The sequence below is a fragment of the Bos javanicus genome, chromosome 3, assembly GCF_032452875.1.
Source record: "Bos javanicus breed banteng chromosome 3, ARS-OSU_banteng_1.0, whole genome shotgun sequence".
In the NCBI taxonomy this organism is placed as follows: domain Eukaryota; kingdom Metazoa; phylum Chordata; class Mammalia; order Artiodactyla; family Bovidae; genus Bos; species Bos javanicus.
This window is the reverse complement of record NC_083870.1, coordinates 103,658,613-103,677,031: the sequence shown is the minus strand read 5'-3', so window position 1 is coordinate 103,677,031 and position 18,419 is coordinate 103,658,613. Positions and strand designations below refer to the sequence as shown.

General features: G+C 42.0%; 3 protein-coding genes across 5 annotated transcripts in view; 2 read left to right on the top strand and 1 right to left on the bottom strand.

The window, feature by feature from the left end:
- TMEM269 (transmembrane protein 269) overlaps positions 1–4,835 on the top strand; it is a 29,753-nt gene extending 24,918 nt beyond the window's left edge. For 2 of the 3 annotated variants that reach the window (XM_061412289.1, XM_061412286.1), the window contains one exon: positions 3,623–4,833. In XM_061412289.1, coding sequence (XP_061268273.1) covers positions 3,623–3,759 — 137 coding nt within the window. In that variant the 3' untranslated portion in view covers positions 3,760–4,833. Of the gene's footprint in view, positions 1–3,622 lie in introns of all 3 variants that reach the window. The other variant, XM_061412288.1, reaches the window with a different exon arrangement.
- Positions 453–6,421, bottom strand: SVBP (small vasohibin binding protein). Its single transcript, XM_061412301.1, has 2 exons — positions 6,308–6,421; positions 453–883 (listed from the first exon to the last, which is right to left on the bottom strand). The coding sequence occupies exons 1-2, from the start codon at positions 6,419–6,421 to the stop codon at positions 797–799; spliced, it is 201 nt and encodes a 66-aa protein (XP_061268285.1). The 3' UTR covers positions 453–796.
- A 56-nt stretch (positions 6,422–6,477) lies between these two features.
- ERMAP (erythroblast membrane associated protein (Scianna blood group)) overlaps positions 6,478–18,419 on the top strand; it is a 34,993-nt gene continuing 23,051 nt past the window's right edge. Inside the window, exon 1 of the mRNA XM_061412275.1 lies at positions 6,478–6,900. Coding sequence (XP_061268259.1) covers positions 6,717–6,900 — 184 coding nt within the window. The 5' untranslated portion in view covers positions 6,478–6,716. The remainder of the gene's footprint in view (positions 6,901–18,419) is intronic.

Below are 18,419 nucleotides of genomic sequence, written 5' to 3'. Positions count from 1 at the left end.
TAACAGAGGAGGCAGTGTTGGCTGTTGTACGCTCTGAGTAATCAGCCTCATTTCCATGCATATTCTGCTTCTATGCCCAATAAAATACAAAATGAAAAACCAAAAGCACTTCGCTCCCCTCCTCCCCTTGTTGGTACAAGCCTCCTGCTAGCTCTCCACATTCATAGGGTGACAGGAATCTTAGCTTCAAGGCTCTGAGTAGTGGCTCATCTGGGAGTAAAAGTCATATATTTACACCTGTATAGCTAAAGACTTAGGATCTACAGGGTCTGCAGAGCCCTAGCCTCAGGAAGAATGAATCTGGAAACAGTCATGTTCTTTCTGTCCTCTCACCTCTGCTCCCTTCCTGAAGGAAAAAGGCTCCCCTCTGCTCATGTCAACTTTTCCTACCTATTACATTCATTTTGACTACACTTTCTTATGACTAGGCACCCCTAAAGTATGAGCAAACAAACATTTTATTAGTATTTTATTTGTATTTTTGGAGAAGGTTTACAGTTTCAGAAGAAACACTGATTTTTTTTTCAAACAATAGAAAAAGTTAAAAAACAAAAGAATGTATTGTCTTAGAAGAATAGAAGAAGTCTCTTCAGCAAGTAATGGGCCAATTCAGATTGGAGGAACTAGTGAAGCAAGTTACATACAGGAAGTTCTGATTTATCCAGTTTCAGGAATAACACAAATCTCTTCTTGTCTAGCTGTGTAAGGCTCCAAATGGGCCATCTCAGCTTAAAACTGGTAACACGCTCATAAACAAAGCTTCCAGGGTCCCATCTAGTGTGAACGCAGGGGTGGTTCACTCTCCGGGAGGCTGCATCTGTTTACAGAATTCATCAAACTGCTGCTGCTCCAGTTCTGTCATGACTCTGTTGAGGGCATAGATCTGAATGGGAAAAAAAGATATGTTAACAATGGAGGCAGCTGCTCAACCTGTCTTCAGACACCACAGGCTGTGTCATCTGAAAATGCCAGAACTGCATCAGTAATGCAGGGGCAGTGATAAAGCAACTGGAGAGGCAAACATTAGCTCCACCGGGGAATCAGGAAAGAAGCAGTGAGGCTTGACCTGGCCTTGAAAGGACTGGTAGGGGATTTCCCTGGTGGTCCAGTGGTTAAGAATCCACCTTCCAATGCAGAGGATGCAGTTCAATCCCTGGTTGGGAAGTTAAGATCCCACATGCGGGGCAACTAAGCCCATACACTGCAACTACTGAGCCTGTTCACTCCAGAGCCCATGCTCCGCAACAAGAGAAGTCACACAGCACTAGAGAAAAGCCTGCATACCTCAACGAAGAGCCCGCAAAGCCAAAAAAAAAAAAAGAGTTGGTGGGATTTCCCTATAACTCAGATGGTAAAGAATCTGCCTGCCATGCAGGAGACCTGGGTTCGATCCCTGGGTCAGGAAGATCCCTTGGAGAAGGAAAAGGCAACCCACTCCAGTATTATTGCCTGGAGAATCCCCACGAACAAAGGAGCCTGGCGGGCTACAGCCCATGGGGTTGCAAAGAGTCAAGACACGACTAAGAGACTAACACACACAGGATTTAAACAGGTAGAGACTGGGGAAAGAACCCAAGTGACAGAACAATGGATTTTATGATTAAATGTAAAAGCACAGCATTAGTTCTAGAAACTTCAAGGATGCTAAATACAAAAGGTTGGGGAGCTAGAGAAAGAAAGAAAGGTATGTTAGGCTCTTAAATGCCATACCAAGTAATCTGGACTTTATCTGACCAACTCTGGAGAGATAAGTGTGCAGGGAAGAAACCTGATTATATCTGTGCTTTGAGAAAGAAAACTGAAGACCATGTGAAGGATGCAGTCAGGGAGGGGAGATCACAGGCACTTAGGAGACATCTGTTACAACAGTCCAGGTAGGAGGGAGTAGGAACGTGACCCAGGGCAGGCAGTGCAGGGAGAAGAAAACTGCCCAAGAGCCATTCCAAGGTGAAAGGCAGGCTATCTACCTTATTGCTTCACCCTGCAGTAATTCATCAGTCCACCAAAGAACCAGAAACAACATAAAACTTCCAAATTTGTATAGAGGAAAAGGGTTATGTTTGTATGTAGGGGATAAAATTTGAATAATCAAAAAGAAGAGAAGGGAAAAAACCCTGAGAAGTGAGACAAATAAAAAATATAAAATAAGAGCAGAAATTAATGAAAAGGCAACCAAATGTACAACAGAGAGGATCACTGAAACTGTAAGATGGTTCTTTGAAAATTCTAAAGAAAACTGCAAACCTCTGAGACTTGTTGACATAAAAGGGAGGCTGCACGAATATTATCAGAATTAAAAAGAAGTCATAATTACTGATACATGTGTGTTAGTTGCTCAGTCATATCCAGTTCTTTGCAACCCCATGAACTGTAGCCTGCCAGGTTCCTTTGACCGTGGAACTCTTCAGACAAGAATACTGGAGTGAGTAGCTATTGCCTTCTCCAGGGGATCCTCCCGACTCAGGGATCAAAGCTGGGTCTCCTGCATTGCAGGAACATTTTTCACCCCCAGGGAAGCCAGAGTAGAAATTAAAATTTACAAACTTTGTGTCAATAAGTTTGAAAACAAATGATACAAATTCCGAGGAAGAGTAAAATGATCAAAACTGACTAAACAGAAAGCTTGAATAATCCTACAATCTTTTTTCCCCCAATTTTTAAAAATTGTGGTAAGATTCTGTAACCTTCAAGGAAAATAGAACTTCACACAGTGATAAAAACACTTTTAAACAACTGCAATGATTCTCACAATGTATGGTTAAAATGGTCACGATTTATGTATGTTTAACAAACACAAATAAATTTGAATGGTTAAAAAAACATGCTCAATGAACAGGGCCAGTCATGGAATATGGTAGCATACATAAAGTTTAGAAACACGCAAAACTAGATGATACGCTGTTATGTTATACAGTATTATTTAGGAGTACACATAGAAACAGTAAATTAATACAGAACAGCAAGGGGGTGATTAGCATAAAATTAAGGACTGAGGGTACGGGTACTGCTCGTGGGAAGGTTGGAGACATGGCCAGAGAGGCCTGCCAATGTACGGTCATGTTCTACTTCTGTAGTTGAGTGGTAGGGTGTTTGTTTTATTCATCTTCTTCAAGAGTACAAAAACATTTTATATATATTATTTATATGTATTATATATATTATTATGTATTAAGTGTATATTTATACTAAGCAGAGAAAGAAGACTTAAAATGGGTCAAGGGTCCAAGCCAAGGAATGAAAGACTTTCAACAAAGAAAGGGTCATCAAAAGTTCTAAATGTTGCTTCAACTGCCAAATGGGCCTCTGTGTCCATTCTCCCCTCTCACTTCCTGGAATGTGGCATCTATGCAAAACTGAATGGAAACTGTGTTTCTGCCTCCCTACATGGGCTCCTGTCACATTCTTATCTCAGGAGGTTGCATTCCAGGCCAAACAGATGAACTAGCAGCTGTGGGGCAAAGCTGGAAGCAGGGAAGAATGTCAAGAGACCTGTTTAGATGGCAGCCCTGCCCCTCAGTCCATCACCACCTAGGGATTCTGGTCACCATACCTCACTTTAAATGATGATAATGCCTCCTACCTCACAAGGTCACGTATGTTATATCTCCCATCTTTATTCCAGGATGGATTTACAAAGGTCAAAGTGGGAGCAACCGTAATACACACCAGTATGAAGATTACATGTGGTCAGGCACGTGCCTGGCACATCTGAGGGGCTCAACAAGTGCCAGCTGCTACAACAGTGCAAGTCCAATATGACAGCTTAGCAAGTCAGCACAATTCAACTTAGACTGAGCACAATAAAAGCACAGACTCGTGGTAACCAGCATTGCCATTTTCGAGTGCCTTCTCTGGGGCAGGCACTACATGCTTCAGATACACCATTTCTACTTACAACAAATTCATGTGACTGATGTCATCAATCCTCATTTTACCAAGGAGGAAATGAAGAACCGAGGTTCAGAGAGATTAAGTATCTTGCCCAAGTTGACCTGGGAAGAACTGGAACTTATGGAGGAGCTGGGATTTGAGGTCAGACAAGTAAGTGCAACCCATGAAAGCTCACCAACAGGGTGTCAATGAGTGCATGAACAATGTCCTCAATAACATCTACCACTGCAGTGTGCACAAAGCACAGTTTCCTAGCGCTGTTTCTTATAGCGGTTCTCCAACTTTTCACCAAAGTGCAATGCAGTAAAATCATCTGGGGGCCTGCATCCAGGGGGGATGCAGAGGTGAAGTAAAGTGGGAACAATCTGTTGGAAGCCAGGTCCACAGCTCTCAGATAGTCTGACTTAATCCAAAGGCAGATTTCAGTTTATAGATTAACTTCAAACACACTATTAAGTTTACTCATTATGATAGCCTTCCTCACTGAATGCAAGCTCCACAAAGGCAGGGACTCCTCCATGCCCACAACAGTGCCTAGCATGTAGTCGCAGTTCAATATCATTAGTGACTGGATCAGATTAACAAAAATTTAAGGTCTGACACTATTAAGCACTGAAAAAGAAGTGAGGGATGAGAACCCTCTTATTCTGCTAATATGGGTACAAATTTGTATAATCTCTTTGAAAACAATTTGGCAACATCACTGCAGATGGTGACTGCAGCCATGAAATTAAAAGACGCTTACTCCTTGGAAGGAAAGTTATGACCAACCTAGATAGCATATTCAAAAGCAGAGATATTACTTTGCCAAAAAAGGTCCGTCTAGTCAAGGCTTTGGTTTTTCCTGTGGTCATGTATGGATGTGAGAGTTGGACTGTGAAGAAAGCTGAGCGCCGAAGAATTGATGCTTTTGAACTGTGGTGTTGGAGAAGACTCTTGAGAATTCCTTGGACTGCAGGGAGATCCAACCAGTCATTCTGAAGGAGATCAGCCCTGGGTGTTCTTTGGAAGGAATTATGCTAAAGCTGAAACTCCAGTACTTTGGCCACCTCATGCAGAGAGTTGACTCATTGGAAAAGACTCTGATGCTGGGAGGGATTGGGGGCAGGAGAAGGGGACGACAGAGGATGAGATGGCTGGATGGCATCACCGACTCGATGGACGTGAGTTTGAGTGAACTCCGGGAGCTGGTGAGGGACAGAGAGGCCTGGCGTGCTACGATTCATGGGATCGCAAAGAGTCGGACACGACTGAGCAACTGAGCTGAACTGAACTGAATAACTGAATAAATTTGAAAAGTAGAAAAGTAATTCTACTTCTAGTTATATTCGCCCTATAGGAATTCCAGTACAGGAGTCAAAGGAAACGTCTAAAGGGTTTTCACTACAGCACTGTTTGTAACAGCAAAAAAAACCCTTATAAATCATTTAAACATTCATCACTGGATGACAGGGTAAATATACTAAGTGGCCTCACAAAGTAGACTACTATAAACAGTGATGAGGAATAAACTAGATTCTTATATTAACATGAATAATCCTAAAAAACGTAATGCAAAATAAAATATATGCAGTTAGTTTAATGTAAGATTTTAAAACAAAAACTTTTATATTGTTCAAGAATATCTACTAATATAGTTGAGTGTAAAAGTATTAAAAAAAATCATGGTTGTCCATAAAGAGGGGAAAAATGGCATAAGACAGGAAATGGAGAGAGGGGATTCCAAATTTACAGGTAATTTTTATTTATCTTAAAAAAGACTACATGCAAATATGACAAAATGTTAAACACTGCCAATCTCGGGTGCTGAGTACCCAGGTGTTTGTTATAATATTCTGTTTTTCTGTATTTTGAAATTTCAAAAAAAAAGAAACAAAAGAAATAGTGGGGAAAGACCAGAGTGAGCTTTTTCCTGATATTAAATACTAAAGTAAAACATTCATGTAAACAGTCAAATGGACTTTTAAGGGCAGACTGAACAGAGGAACACAGTGCTGAGTGTAGAGCTCAGGCCTCCACTTCTGATTTAGGAGCAGCTACTCTCCAGGCCAAATCCAGGCTATCCGTGCTAGGGTGTGTGACACGCGTTCTTGGACTCCCTTACAGGACCCTCCCTCACAGGGCCCTTCTCCTACTCCTCTCTTCCTTCCCTCAGGACCCCACCACAAAAGCTCTGCATCGGGGTCACCAGGAGACCACCTGGGACTGGTCGGGGTTGGGGTGGGGTTCCTGACACTTGGCATGTGACTCTGGTCTGCCACCTCACCTTCTGGTCCTCAGTGCTCTCCTCTGAACACCTAGGAGAACCCTGTTTTTGGCTGGAGGCAGGCGGAGCTCTCCTATACCATTCTCCGCTCTCCCTATTCCAGCATCACCTCCAGCAAACTACAGGTACAAGGGCCCTCCTCACTCTCACCTCTGCTCTCTGTCTCTGCTTCAGCTCCTGCTGGGCTGATTTCTGCTTGGCCTTCTCGATTCTGCTGACAGGCTCTTTAACTTTGGGCTTTTCTTTACGTGCAGGTGGATCCATGACTTGATTTCCGTATACTTCTTAGTAAGCTCTAACCTGGATGGTACAGAGGAAGGCTGATCTAAAAACAAAGAACGAACGAATGAACGAACTCCCAGAAACTTAGGCCCTACCTCAGCTCCTTCCTGAGGCAGAGGGGCCCAGAGGAAAGGGCGCTGCATTGGAGGAATAAGACCCCTACTGCCACCACCTCACTGAGTGTCTCTAGGCGAATCTCACCCCCACTCCGAGCCTTAGTTTTCCCCATCTGCACAGGACAACGGTCCATTCCCTGGCCCCTCCCACCAGCTGCGGTATGAGCACGAAACGCGAAGAGCACAGTGAACGGTTTCCTACACTCGCGGGCTGCATCCAGCGTGGCACTGCAGGACACCACGGCCCAGAGGGACCGGCCAGCCGAAGTCTCGAAGCGGGGCGGCGGGGAGCCCGAGCATCACGCGGCCGCCAACCTCGGGACCCCACCTCTGTCCTCCCAGACGGTAACAGCCTGCCGAGCCCGCCCTCCGCCACTGCCCCGCCCGGGGCCCAAGCCCGGCCCCAGGGGAGCTCCCCTCCCGCCGCCACCGCCCTCTTCGGGTACAAAATGGCGGCGGGAGGCGGGCGGCGCTAGGGACTCAGCGCCTTTCCTCCCCGGCCTCAGGACTCCGGCCCCGCAGCGGCGCGGACAAGGCCCCACGCGTGGACCCTCACCTTCCCCTACCTCCTGGCCTAGCTTCTGAGCCTGCCGCGCCTCGGATTGGGCGGGGCCTGGGGGCGGGGCAAGGAAACGAAGGGCGGGCCGGCGGGCCTAGGCCCCGCCCACAGGCCGGCTTGCGCGGGCGCAGAAAGCTCAGGAGTTGGAGCTGGGGCTGGGGCTCGGGCCGGGGCTGGGGCCGGGGCTGGGGCCGGGTCGGGTGGGTGGGTACCTGTAGCTGAAACTTTTCCTGGGGGGTTTTTCCTGGGACAGCTACTAGGCTTTGAAGGGAAAGATCTGAAACGGGGCTAGAATTGTAACTCGCTGAGGGATGGTGATTGCTGTCTTCTGGATTCGGAAACTTGTTAGGAAGATCAAATGAGACCCCGTTTACTAGAATGCTTTGAAGAAAGGAAATCCTGACAGAAGTGTAAGCAGCCAATATAAACGAAGAGAAACGCTCAAGTTCACTGAAAATCGATAATTTTAGTTACTTTTTTAAAAATTACATTTTTATAACTATATACAATAATTTGGGGCTTCGATGGTGGCTCAGCAGTAAAGAATCAGCCTGCAATGCGGGAGTTGCAGGTTCCATCTCTGGGTCAGGGAGATCCCTGGAGAAGGAAATGGCAATCTACTACAGTATTCTTGCCCGGGAAATCCCAGGCATGTCCACTCCTGTCGTTCCTTCAAGGACTAGGCACGAATCGAAACAAAAAGGGGATTCTAAGCAGCAGTGATGTATAGCCTGATGGACACTCACACACTTTCAGTTCAGTTCAGTTCAGTTCAGTCGCTCAGTCGTGTCCGACTCTTTGCGACTCCATGAATCACAGCACGCCAGGCCTCTCTGTCCCTCACCAGCTCCCGGAGTTCACTCAAACTCACGTCCATCGAGTCGGTGATGCCATCCAGCCATCTCATCCTCTGTCGTCCCCTTCTCCTTCTGCCCCCAATCCCTCCAGCATCAGAGTCTTTTCCAATGAGTCAACTCTTCGCATGAGGTGGCCAAAGTACTGGAGTTTCAGCTTTAGCATCATTCCTTCCAAAGAACACCCAGGGCTGATCTCCTTTAGAATGGACTGCCTGGATCTCCTTGCAGTCCAAGGGACTCTCAAGAGTCTTCTCCAACATCACAGCTCAAAAGCATCAATTCTTCGGCGCTCAGCCTTCTTCACAGTCCAACTCTCACATCCATACACGACCACTGGAAAAACCATAGCCTTGACTAAACGGACCTTTGTTGGCAAAGTAATGTCTCTGCTCTTCAATATGCTACCTAGGTTGGTCATAACTTTTCTTCCAAGGAGTAAGTGTCTTTTAATTTCATGGCTGCAGTCACCATCTGCAGTGATTTTGGAGCCCCCCAAAATAAAGTCTGACACTGTTTCCACTGTTTTCCCATTTGTTTCCCATGAAGTGATGGGATCAGATGCCATGATCTTCATTTTCTGAATGTTGAGCTTTAAGCCAACTTTTTCACTCTCCTCTTTCACTTTCATCAAGAGGCTTTTTAGTGCCTCTTCACTTTCTGCCATAAGAGTGGTATCATCTGCATATCTGAGGTTATTGCTATTTCTCCCGGCAATCTTGATTCCAGATTGTGCTTCTTCCAGCCCAGCATTTCTCATGATGTACTCTGCATATAAGTTAAATAAGCAGGGTGACAATATACAGCCTTGACGTACTCCTTTTCCTATTTGGAACCAGTCTGTTGTTCCATGTCCAGTTCTAACTGTTGCTTCCTGACCTGCATATAGGTTTCTCAAGAGGCAGGTCAGGTGGTCTGGTATTCCCATCTCTTTCAGAATTTTCCACAGTTTATTGTGATCCACACACTCAAAGGCTTTGGCATAGTCAATAAAGCAGAAATAGATGTTTTTCTGTCAAAATGTAAATTATCACAACCTTTTGAGAAGCCAGTTTATCACTGCACAGCAAAAGCTTTGATAATGAGCATAACCCCTCAAAAGGACAAATAATGCTTGATTCTGTTTTTGTGAGATATCTAAAGTAGCCAAAGTCTTAAAAAAGTAGAATGGTGATTGCCACAGACTGTGGTGGGGGAAAGGGAAACTGTTCAATGGGTATAGAATTTCAGCTTTGCAAGATGAAAAAGTCCTAGGGATCAGCTGCACTGCTGCTAAGTCACTTCAGTCGCATCCGACTCTGTGCGACCCCATAGATGGCAGCCCACCAGGCTCCCCCATCCCTGGGATTCTCCAGGCAAGAACACTGGAGTGGGTTGCCATTTCCTTCTCCAATGCATGAAAGTGAAAAGTGAAAGTGAAGTCTCTCAGTCGTGTCTGATTCCTAGCGACCCCATGGACTGCAGCCCACCAGGCTCCTCTGTCCATGGGATTTTCCAGGCAAGAGTACTGGAGTGGGGTGCCACTGCCTTCTCTACAACAGTGTGTAAATAGTTAATACCACAGCACTGCACACTTAAAAAATAGTTAAGATGATAAACCCACCTAAGGAGGTAAAGACCTGTCCTTGGAAAATTATAGAACACTGATGAAAGAAATTGAAGACACAAACAAATGGAAAGATGAACCATGTTCATGGACTGGAAGAATTACTGTTATTAAAATGACCATACTGTCAAAGGCAATCTAGATTTAGTGCAATCCCTATCACAATACCACGAGCATTTTTTACAGAACTAGAACAAGTAATTTTAAAATTTGCATGGATACAAAAAAGAGCCTGAATAGTGAAAACAATATTGAGAAAGGAGAACAGACCTGGAGGAATCATGCTCTCTGACTTTAGACTACACTACAAAGATGCAGTAATCAAAATAGTATGGTATAGGCACAAAAATAGACACATGGATCAATGGAACAGTATACAGAGCCTAGAAATAAACCCATGCACTTATGGTCAATTAATCTACAACAAAGGAGGTAAGAATATACAATGGAGAAAGGACAGTGTCTTCAACAATTTATGTTGGGAATACTGGACGGCTACATGTAAAACAATGAAATTATAATGCTCCCTAACACTATACACAAAAATAAACTCAAAATGGATTAAATGCCTAAATATAAGACCAAAATCCTTAAAACTCCTAGAAGAAAACATGAGCATAACAAGTTTGACATAAATCATAACAGTTTTTTGATCCTAAAGCAAAGGAAATAAAAGTAACACACAAGTGGAAAATTATGAAAATATTTTGCATAGCAAAGGAAACCATCAACAAAATGAAAAAACATAGAAAATATTTGCAAATGACATTGTTCAATAAAGGGTTAATATACAAAATACATAAACATTTCATGTACTCAGTATAAAAAAAAAAACAAACAATCCAGTTGAAAAATGGGCAGAATACCTGAATAGACATTTTTCCAAAGAACATACACAGATGACCAACAAGCACATGAAAAGATGCTCAACATCGTTAATCATCAGTTCAGTTCAATTCAGTTGCTCAGTCATTTCCGACTCTTTGAGACTCCACAGACTGTAGCACTCCAGGCTTCCCTGTCCATCACCAACTCCCAGAGTTTGTTCAAACTCATATCTGTTGAATTAGTGATGTCATCCAACCATTTCATCGTCTGTCGTCCCCTTCTCCTCCTGCCTTCAATCTTTCCCAGCATCAGGGTCTTTTCAAATGAGTCAGTTCTTTGCATCAGGTGGCCAAAGTATTGGAGCTTCAGCTTCAGCATCAGTCCTTCCAATGAATATTGAGGACTGATTTCCTTTAGGATGGATTGGTTGGATCTCCTTGCAGTCCAAGGGACTCTCAAGAGTCTTCAACACCACAGTTCAAAAGCATCAATCCTTCGGCGCTCAGCTTTCTTTATAGTCCAACTCTCCCATCTATACATGACTACTGGAAAAACCATAGTTTTGACTAGATGGACCTTTGTTGGCAAAGTAATGTCTCTGCTTTTTAATTTGCTGTCTAGGTGGGTCATAGCTTTTCTTCCAAGGAGTAAGGGTCTTTTAATGTTATGGCTGCAGTCACCATCTGTAGTGATTTTGGAGCCCCCCAAAATAAAGTCTATAACTGTTTCTATTGTTTCCCCACCTATTTGCCATGAAGTGATGGGACCAGATGCCATGATCTTCGTTTTCTGAATGTTGAGTTTTAAGCCAGCTTTTTCACTCTCCTCTTTCATTTTCATCAAGTGCAAATTAAAACGGCAATGAGATAGCATCTCACATCTGTCAGAATGCCTATCATCAAAAAGACACAAATGTTATTGAGGATGTAGACCAAAAGGAACTCTTGTACACTGTTTGTGGAAATGTAACTTGGTGCAACCACTGTGGAAAACATATGGAAGTTTCTCAAAAAACTAAAAATAAAACTACCACCTGACCCAGCAATTCCACTCCTGGATATACATATTCAAAGAAAATGAAAACACTAATTAAAAAGATACATACACCCCAATGTTCATAGTGTCATTGTCTACAATTGCCAATTTGGATTTGGACACAACCTAAGTGTTCATCAACAGATGAATGGATGTAGAATGGATATGGAAGGTGTGGTATGTATATACAGTGGAATACTACTCAATCCAAAAAAAAAAAAAGAATGAAATTTTGCCATTTGCAACAACATGGATGGACTTGGAGGTATTATGCTAAAAGTAAGATAAGTCAGACAAAGAAAGACAAATACTGTATGATATCACTTATATGTGGAATCTAAAAAATAAAAGTATAGTGACCATAACTAAAAAGGATCAGACTCACAAGTATTGAAAACAAACTAGTGGTAATCAGTGGGAAGATGGGGAGGGGGCAAGAAGAGGTAAGGGATTAAGAGGTACAAATTATAAATAAGCTACATGGATATATTGTACAACACAGGGAATATAGCTAGTATGTTGTAGAAATTATAAATGGAATATGACCTTTACACATTGTGAATCACCATATTTTTCACTTGTAACATGTAATATTCTATATCAACCATACTTCAATTTAAAATTTTTTTAAAAGATTTAAGATGGTAAGTTTTATGTTATGTGGGTTTTTTAAATCACAACAAAAAAATAAGCACAACCTTTGACTCAACAACTGCACTTTTAAGTTATCCTAACTAAATAATCAGAGTGGGTGCTATTCCTAAGAGTAAAAAACCAAAACAACCAAAATATTTACGAATAGAGATTGATTAAGTAAATCACAGGATAACTAAAATGGGATTCTATGCACCCATTATAGTGACATAGAAGAATATTTTAAAAATGTTTTTAGTATATTAAATATGACAAGTATATTAAATATAAATTTAGTATATTAAGTATACAACATAGTCACAATATTTGTTTTATCATTTCATTTCATGAAAAAGAGGCTGGATAGAAACACATCAAGTTGCATATTCAAATTACTTTGAGTGGAGATTATTTTATCTTCTCTGTGCTTTTCTGTATTTTCCAAATTTTTTTCAGTGAACATTTAAACTTCAGCAAGATTTATATTTTTTTACACTTTTATCACATTGTACAGTTTATAAAATTCGTATAAACTCTGGATTAGATTATAGCTGGAGACAGGGCAGGGACCTTTGGAAGGCTTTATAAAGCCAATGGAAACAGATTAGATATATAGAGTATTAAGTAGTGGAAAAGCTAAACTGGAAGGTTGGAGAAACAGTGGACCACTGATAAAAAGTGAAGGTATGATGAGTTGGCTTGGGAAGGGATGAGGAAGAGGATAAATCAGAGGGGTGTGTGTGTGGTGTGTGTGTGTGTGTGTGTGTGTGAGAGAGAGAGAGAGAGGGTGGGGGAGAGAGAGAAATATATATATAGAGAGAGCTCGTTTAAACTTACAGATGGCAATAGGCACAGGGCTCCAGAGAGTCATAGGTGTGGAGGTACTGGTTTGGGATTCTTCATCAGGAAGGTGAAGGCTGGAGCCAGGAGGGAGTGAAAGTCCCCTCTCTGTTCTTCATCCAAGAATTTATAATTTCTCTCTCCCTCTCTGTCTCTGGACTGTCAACAGAGTCTTGGCTAGTCTTTCAATTCCCTGGTTGCTTGAGTCAGTGTTTACATGAATATAACTGTAGAATATTTTTACAGTGTATATTGTACTAATATTTCATTCACTTTATTAAGCAACATTTTTTTTTTACCCTGGAGTCAAAAATTGTCTGTTTTTTTTCCTTTGTGTAATTATCTATGCATCTACTGATAATCATTCCATAAACTCTCCATCAGGACTGTAAAATGTCTTTTAATCTGGTCACACAAAAATCCAATATATTTCAACTGTTTTTTTCCCTTGGAGAAAAAAACATTCCTTAGGCTTATGCTCTTCGCACTCCAAGCTGTACTCTTAGCTTTGCTGTCCCACTGTAGTTCTGAGAGTTCCCCTAACCACATTTGAGGACTTCCATCTCCTCTTCTTGCCAAAGCCCCTGTCTCCTGGATCTTCCTATTTGTGGTTTATTCTCTCACTTTGGAGGAGTTCATTCCCCAGTAATTTCCCCAGGACAGTTTCACGGGAGGTAAATTTTTGAAATCTTGCTTGTCTAAAAATGGCTTTATTTTGCTCTCACACTTGATTGACAGTTTAGCGTGGTACAGATTGGAAATCATTTTCTCTCAGAATTTTAAAGGCATTGATCCATTGTTGTCTAGCTTTTCATGTGGCTAGACTCTGAGAAGGCTTCCCACATGGCACTAGTAGTAAGGAACGCACTTGCCAATGCAGAAGATGTAAGAGATGCTGGTTTGATCCCCGTGTTGGGAAGATCCCCTGGAGGAAGGCATGGCAACCCACTCCAATATTCTTGCCTGGAGAATCCCATGGACAGAGGGGCCTGGTGGGCTAGAGTCCATAGGGTTGCAAAGAGTCAGACATGACTGAAGCACCTTTGCACGCATGCAGACTCTTGAGAAGTCTGATTTATTCTGATTTCGGTTACTTCCTATGTAATTTTTGTTTGTTGTTTCTGGAAGCTTTTAGGACATGTATTTTCCCTTCTTGATCTTTTGAACCTTTATCATGATAAGTAATAATAATGTAAGTCTTTTTCATGCATTACAGTAGGTATTCAGTGGCCCCTTTCAATCAGGAAACATATAGTCTTCAATTCTGGGAAATTTTCATTGTGTTAGATTTCCTTGTTTTTTTCCATCATTTTTTCTCTTATTTTCTATCTCCTGGCTTTACTTATTCTAACTCTATAAGAGATTTTTCTGAACTTTACCCTCTAGTTTTTCTGTTGAATTTGCTCATTTTTTGCTATAAAATTTTAATTTCCAGTGTTCTTCCCGGTTCCTTGGCTTTCTTTTGGTAGCCTCTTGCTTTTGTGTTGTTGATTCAGGATCTTATTTCATGCTTCTGAGGATATCAGTTGTTGTTTTCTCCCATTTTCTCCCACTTCTTAGACTGCCTCTGTTTATTATTGTCGTTCGCTTTCCTGGTAGCTCAGACGGTAAAGTGTCTGCCTACAATGCGGGAGACTCGGGTTCGATCCCTGAGTCGGGAAGATCCCCTGGCGAAAGAAATGGCAACCCACTCCAGTATTCTCACATGGAAAATCCCATGGACTGAGGAGCCTCGAAGGCTACAGTCCATGGGGTCACAGAGTCGGACATGACTGAGCGACTTCACTTTCTTTCACTTTCACTTTCAAGTTGCAGACTTTTCTCAGATAATAATAATAGCTGCCATTTACTGGGTGTAAGGGCTTTCCTCGTGGCTCAGACAGCGAAGAATGTGCCTGCAATGCAGGAGACCTGGATTCCATCCCTGGGTCAGGAAGATCCCCTGGAGAAGGAAATGGCAACCCACTTCAAAATTCTTGCCTGGAGAATTTCATGGACAGGGGAATCTGGGGAGCTACTGTCCATGTGGTCACAAAGAGTTGGACATGATTGAGCAACTAACAGGCTTCCCTGATAGCTCAGACCTTAAAGAATCTGCCAGCAATGGGGGAGAAGTAGGTTCGATCCCTGGGTCGGGAAGATCCCCTGGAGAAGGAAACGGCAACCCACTCCAGTATTCTTGCCTGGAAAATCCCTCGGACAGAGGAGCCTTGCGGGCTACCGTTGATGGCGTAGAAAAGAGTCCGACACAGCTGAGCGGCTAACACTTTCATTGGGTGTAAAGCACAGTTCTAAGTATTTTACATGTTTTAACTAATTTAATCTTTACACCCAATTAAGGCGTTACCATTCTTATCCTCAATTTACCAATAAGATACAAACTACTGTGGATAGTTCACCAGGCTCCTCAGTCCTTGGGATTCTCCAGGCAAGAATACTGGACTGGGTTGCCATTTCCTTCTCCGGGGCATCTTCCTGGCCCAAGGATCCAACTCGTATCTCTTTTGTCTCTTGAATCTCCTGCGTTGACAGGCATGTTCTTTACCATTAGTGCCACCTTGAAGTCCTGTAAAATAAATAAGCTACAGTATATATTGTGCAGCACAAGGAATATAGCCAATATTTTATAATAACTATAAATGGAGTATAACCTTTTAAAAAAGAGTGATTGGTTTATTTACTATTCTGGTATATGAGGCTGTGGTAAAAATTTAAAAAGTTGATTTTCCTGAAAAAATTACAAAGAAATGTAAAAAATTTTACTGGTAAGGAGAATTCCCTGGCAGTCCAGTGGTTAGAGCCCTGAGCCTTCGCTGCTGGGGGTGTGGGTACCATCCCTGGCTGGGAAACTAAGATCCCACATACTGTGTGGTGAGGCCAGAACAAGAAGTTTACTAGTAGGGAAACAGTAGGTTACAACTCTCACCCAGGTCACACAGCTCAGAAGTGAACCTGAATGTAATCAAGCTTGCAGCTTTCCAGTTTAGGAAATCTGAGAAATAGAGAAATACATTAAATGTTACCACAGGAATATAATTGGCCAAATCCACAATGTGTCCCTTTGTATAAGACAATTTACCAACAATCAAGTGTGTAAGGAAAGCTTTTGAAAGAAGGGCAGAGGAATCATTATGGAATAAAGACACTTAAGAAATTTAATCACAAAATACAATGTGTGTTCCTTGTTTGGATCCAAGTTTGAACAAGCCATTATAAAAAGACATGTTTGACATCATTGAAAGCATATGAACAGAGACTGGACACCAGATAATATTAAGGGATTGCTTGTACTTCTTCCAGCCCAGCGTTTCTCATGATGTACTCTGCATATAAGTTAAATAAGCAGGGTGACAATATACAGCCTTGACGTACTCCTTTTCCTATTTGGAACCAGTCTGTTGTTCCATGTCCAGTTCTAACTGTTGCTTCCTGACCTGCATATAGGTTTCTCAAGAGGCAGGTCAGGTGGTCTGGTATTCCCATCTCTTTCAGAATTTTCCACAGTTTATTGTGATCCACACAAAGGCTTTGGCATAGTCAATAAAGCAGATGTTTTTCTGGAACTCTCTTGCTTTTTCGATGATCCAGCGGATGTTGGCAATTTGATCTCTGGTTCCTCTGCCTTTTCCAAAACCAGCTTATATGCAGAGTACATCATTAGAAATGCTGGGCTGGAAGAAGTACAAGCTGGAATCAAGATTGCCGGGAGAAATATCAATAACCTCAGATATGCAGATGACACCACCCTTATGGCAGAAAGTGAAGAGGAACTAAAAAGCCTCTTGATGAAAGTGAAAGAGGAGAATGAAAAAGTTGGCTTAAAGCTCAACATTCAGAAAACGAAGATCATGGCATCTGGTCCCATCACTTCATGAGAAATAGATGGGGAAACAGTGGAAACAGTGTCAGACTTTATTTTTGTGGGCTCCAAAATCACTGCAGATGGTGACTGCAGTCATGAAATTAAAAGATGCTTACTCCTTGGAAGGAAAGTTATGACCAACCTAGATAGCATATTCAAAAGCAGAGACATTACTTTGCCCACAAAGGTCCATCTAGTCAAGGCTATGGTTTTTCCAGTAGTCATATATGGATGGGAGAGTTGGACTATAAAGAAAGCTGAGCGCTGAGGGATTGATGGTTTTGAACTGTGGTGTTGAAGACTCTTGAGAGTCCCTTGGACTGCAAGGAGATCCAACCAGTCCATTCTAAAGGAGATCAGCCCTGGGTGTTCTTTGGAAGGAATGATGCTAAAGCTGACACTCCAGTACTTTGGCCACCTCATTCAAAGAGTTGACTCATTAGAAAAGACTCTGATGCTGAGAGGGATTGGGGACAGGAGGAGAAGGGGACGACAGAGGATGAGATGGCTGGATGGCATCACTGACTCGATGGACGTGAGTCTGAGTGAACTCTGGGAGTTGGTGATGGACAGGGAGGCCTGGCGTGCTGCAATTCATGGGGTCGCAAAGAATCGGACACGACTGAGTGACTGAACTGAACTGATTGTCAATTTTGTTAGGTATAGTGATGGCATGAAGGGTGTAGTTGTGTGTGTGTGTGTGTGTTAAAAATTACTGAGAACTCCCAAGAGCTTCAGTTTCTGTGGGTTATGTTTTTGAAACTTACCATATTAGAAATTAAAACAGAGATACTTAAATTACAATTATTGCTTCATTTGAAAACAAAAATAATAAACACATTACATGTTAACATGCACAACATGTTTTATGAAAAACAATTATTTTCTGAAACAAAAAAGTTAGTGAGAAAGATGGACTTGTTTTCTGTTTCTGTAAATCTTTTTATGTGTCTGGCTTAATAGAAGTCAGCTGTATCCTCATGCAAGCTACTGCATTCAATCAGGAAGTTCATGTACAGTTAACCCTTGAACAACGATGGTTTGAATTGCCCAGGTCCACTTATATGTGGATATTTTTCTTTTTCTTAAAAAAAAATTTTTTTTAATTGAAGTAGTTGATTTCCAGAGTTGTATTTGTTACTAGTATATAGCAGAATGATTCAGTTATATATATATATATTTATTATTTTTTAATACTTTTTCTATTATGATTTCTTACAGCGTATTGACTCTGGCCCCTGTGCTATACAGTAGGTCCTTGTTGTTTATCTATTTTATGTATAGTATATTGTATCTGCTAATTCCAAACTCCTTCTTTATTCCTTCCTTCCCCCTTTCCCTTTGTTAACCATAACTTTGCTCTCTCTGTCTGTGATCCAGTTTCTGTTTGGTAAATAAGTTCATTTGTGCCATATTTTAGATTCCACATGTAATATCATAATGGCATTTGTCTTTCTCCTTCTGACTCACTTCATCTAGTATGATAATCTATAGGTCCGTCCATGTTGCTGCAAATAGCATTATGTCATTCATTTTAATGGGTGAGAGGAGCCTAGTGGGCTGCTGTCTATGGGGTCGCACAGAGCCGGGCACGACTGAAGCGACTTAGCAGCAGCAGCAGTATTCCATTGTGTGTGTTCATCTACT

Coding starts and splice junctions, on each gene's coding strand:
- SVBP (XM_061412301.1), bottom strand. CDS start 6,421: ATGGATCCACCTGCACGTAAAGAAAAGCCCAAAGTTAAAGAGCCTGTC. Junction 884..6,307: donor AGCAGAGACAGAGAGCAGAG/GTGAGAGTGAGG, acceptor TTTCCCATTCAG/ATCTATGCCCTCAACAGAGT.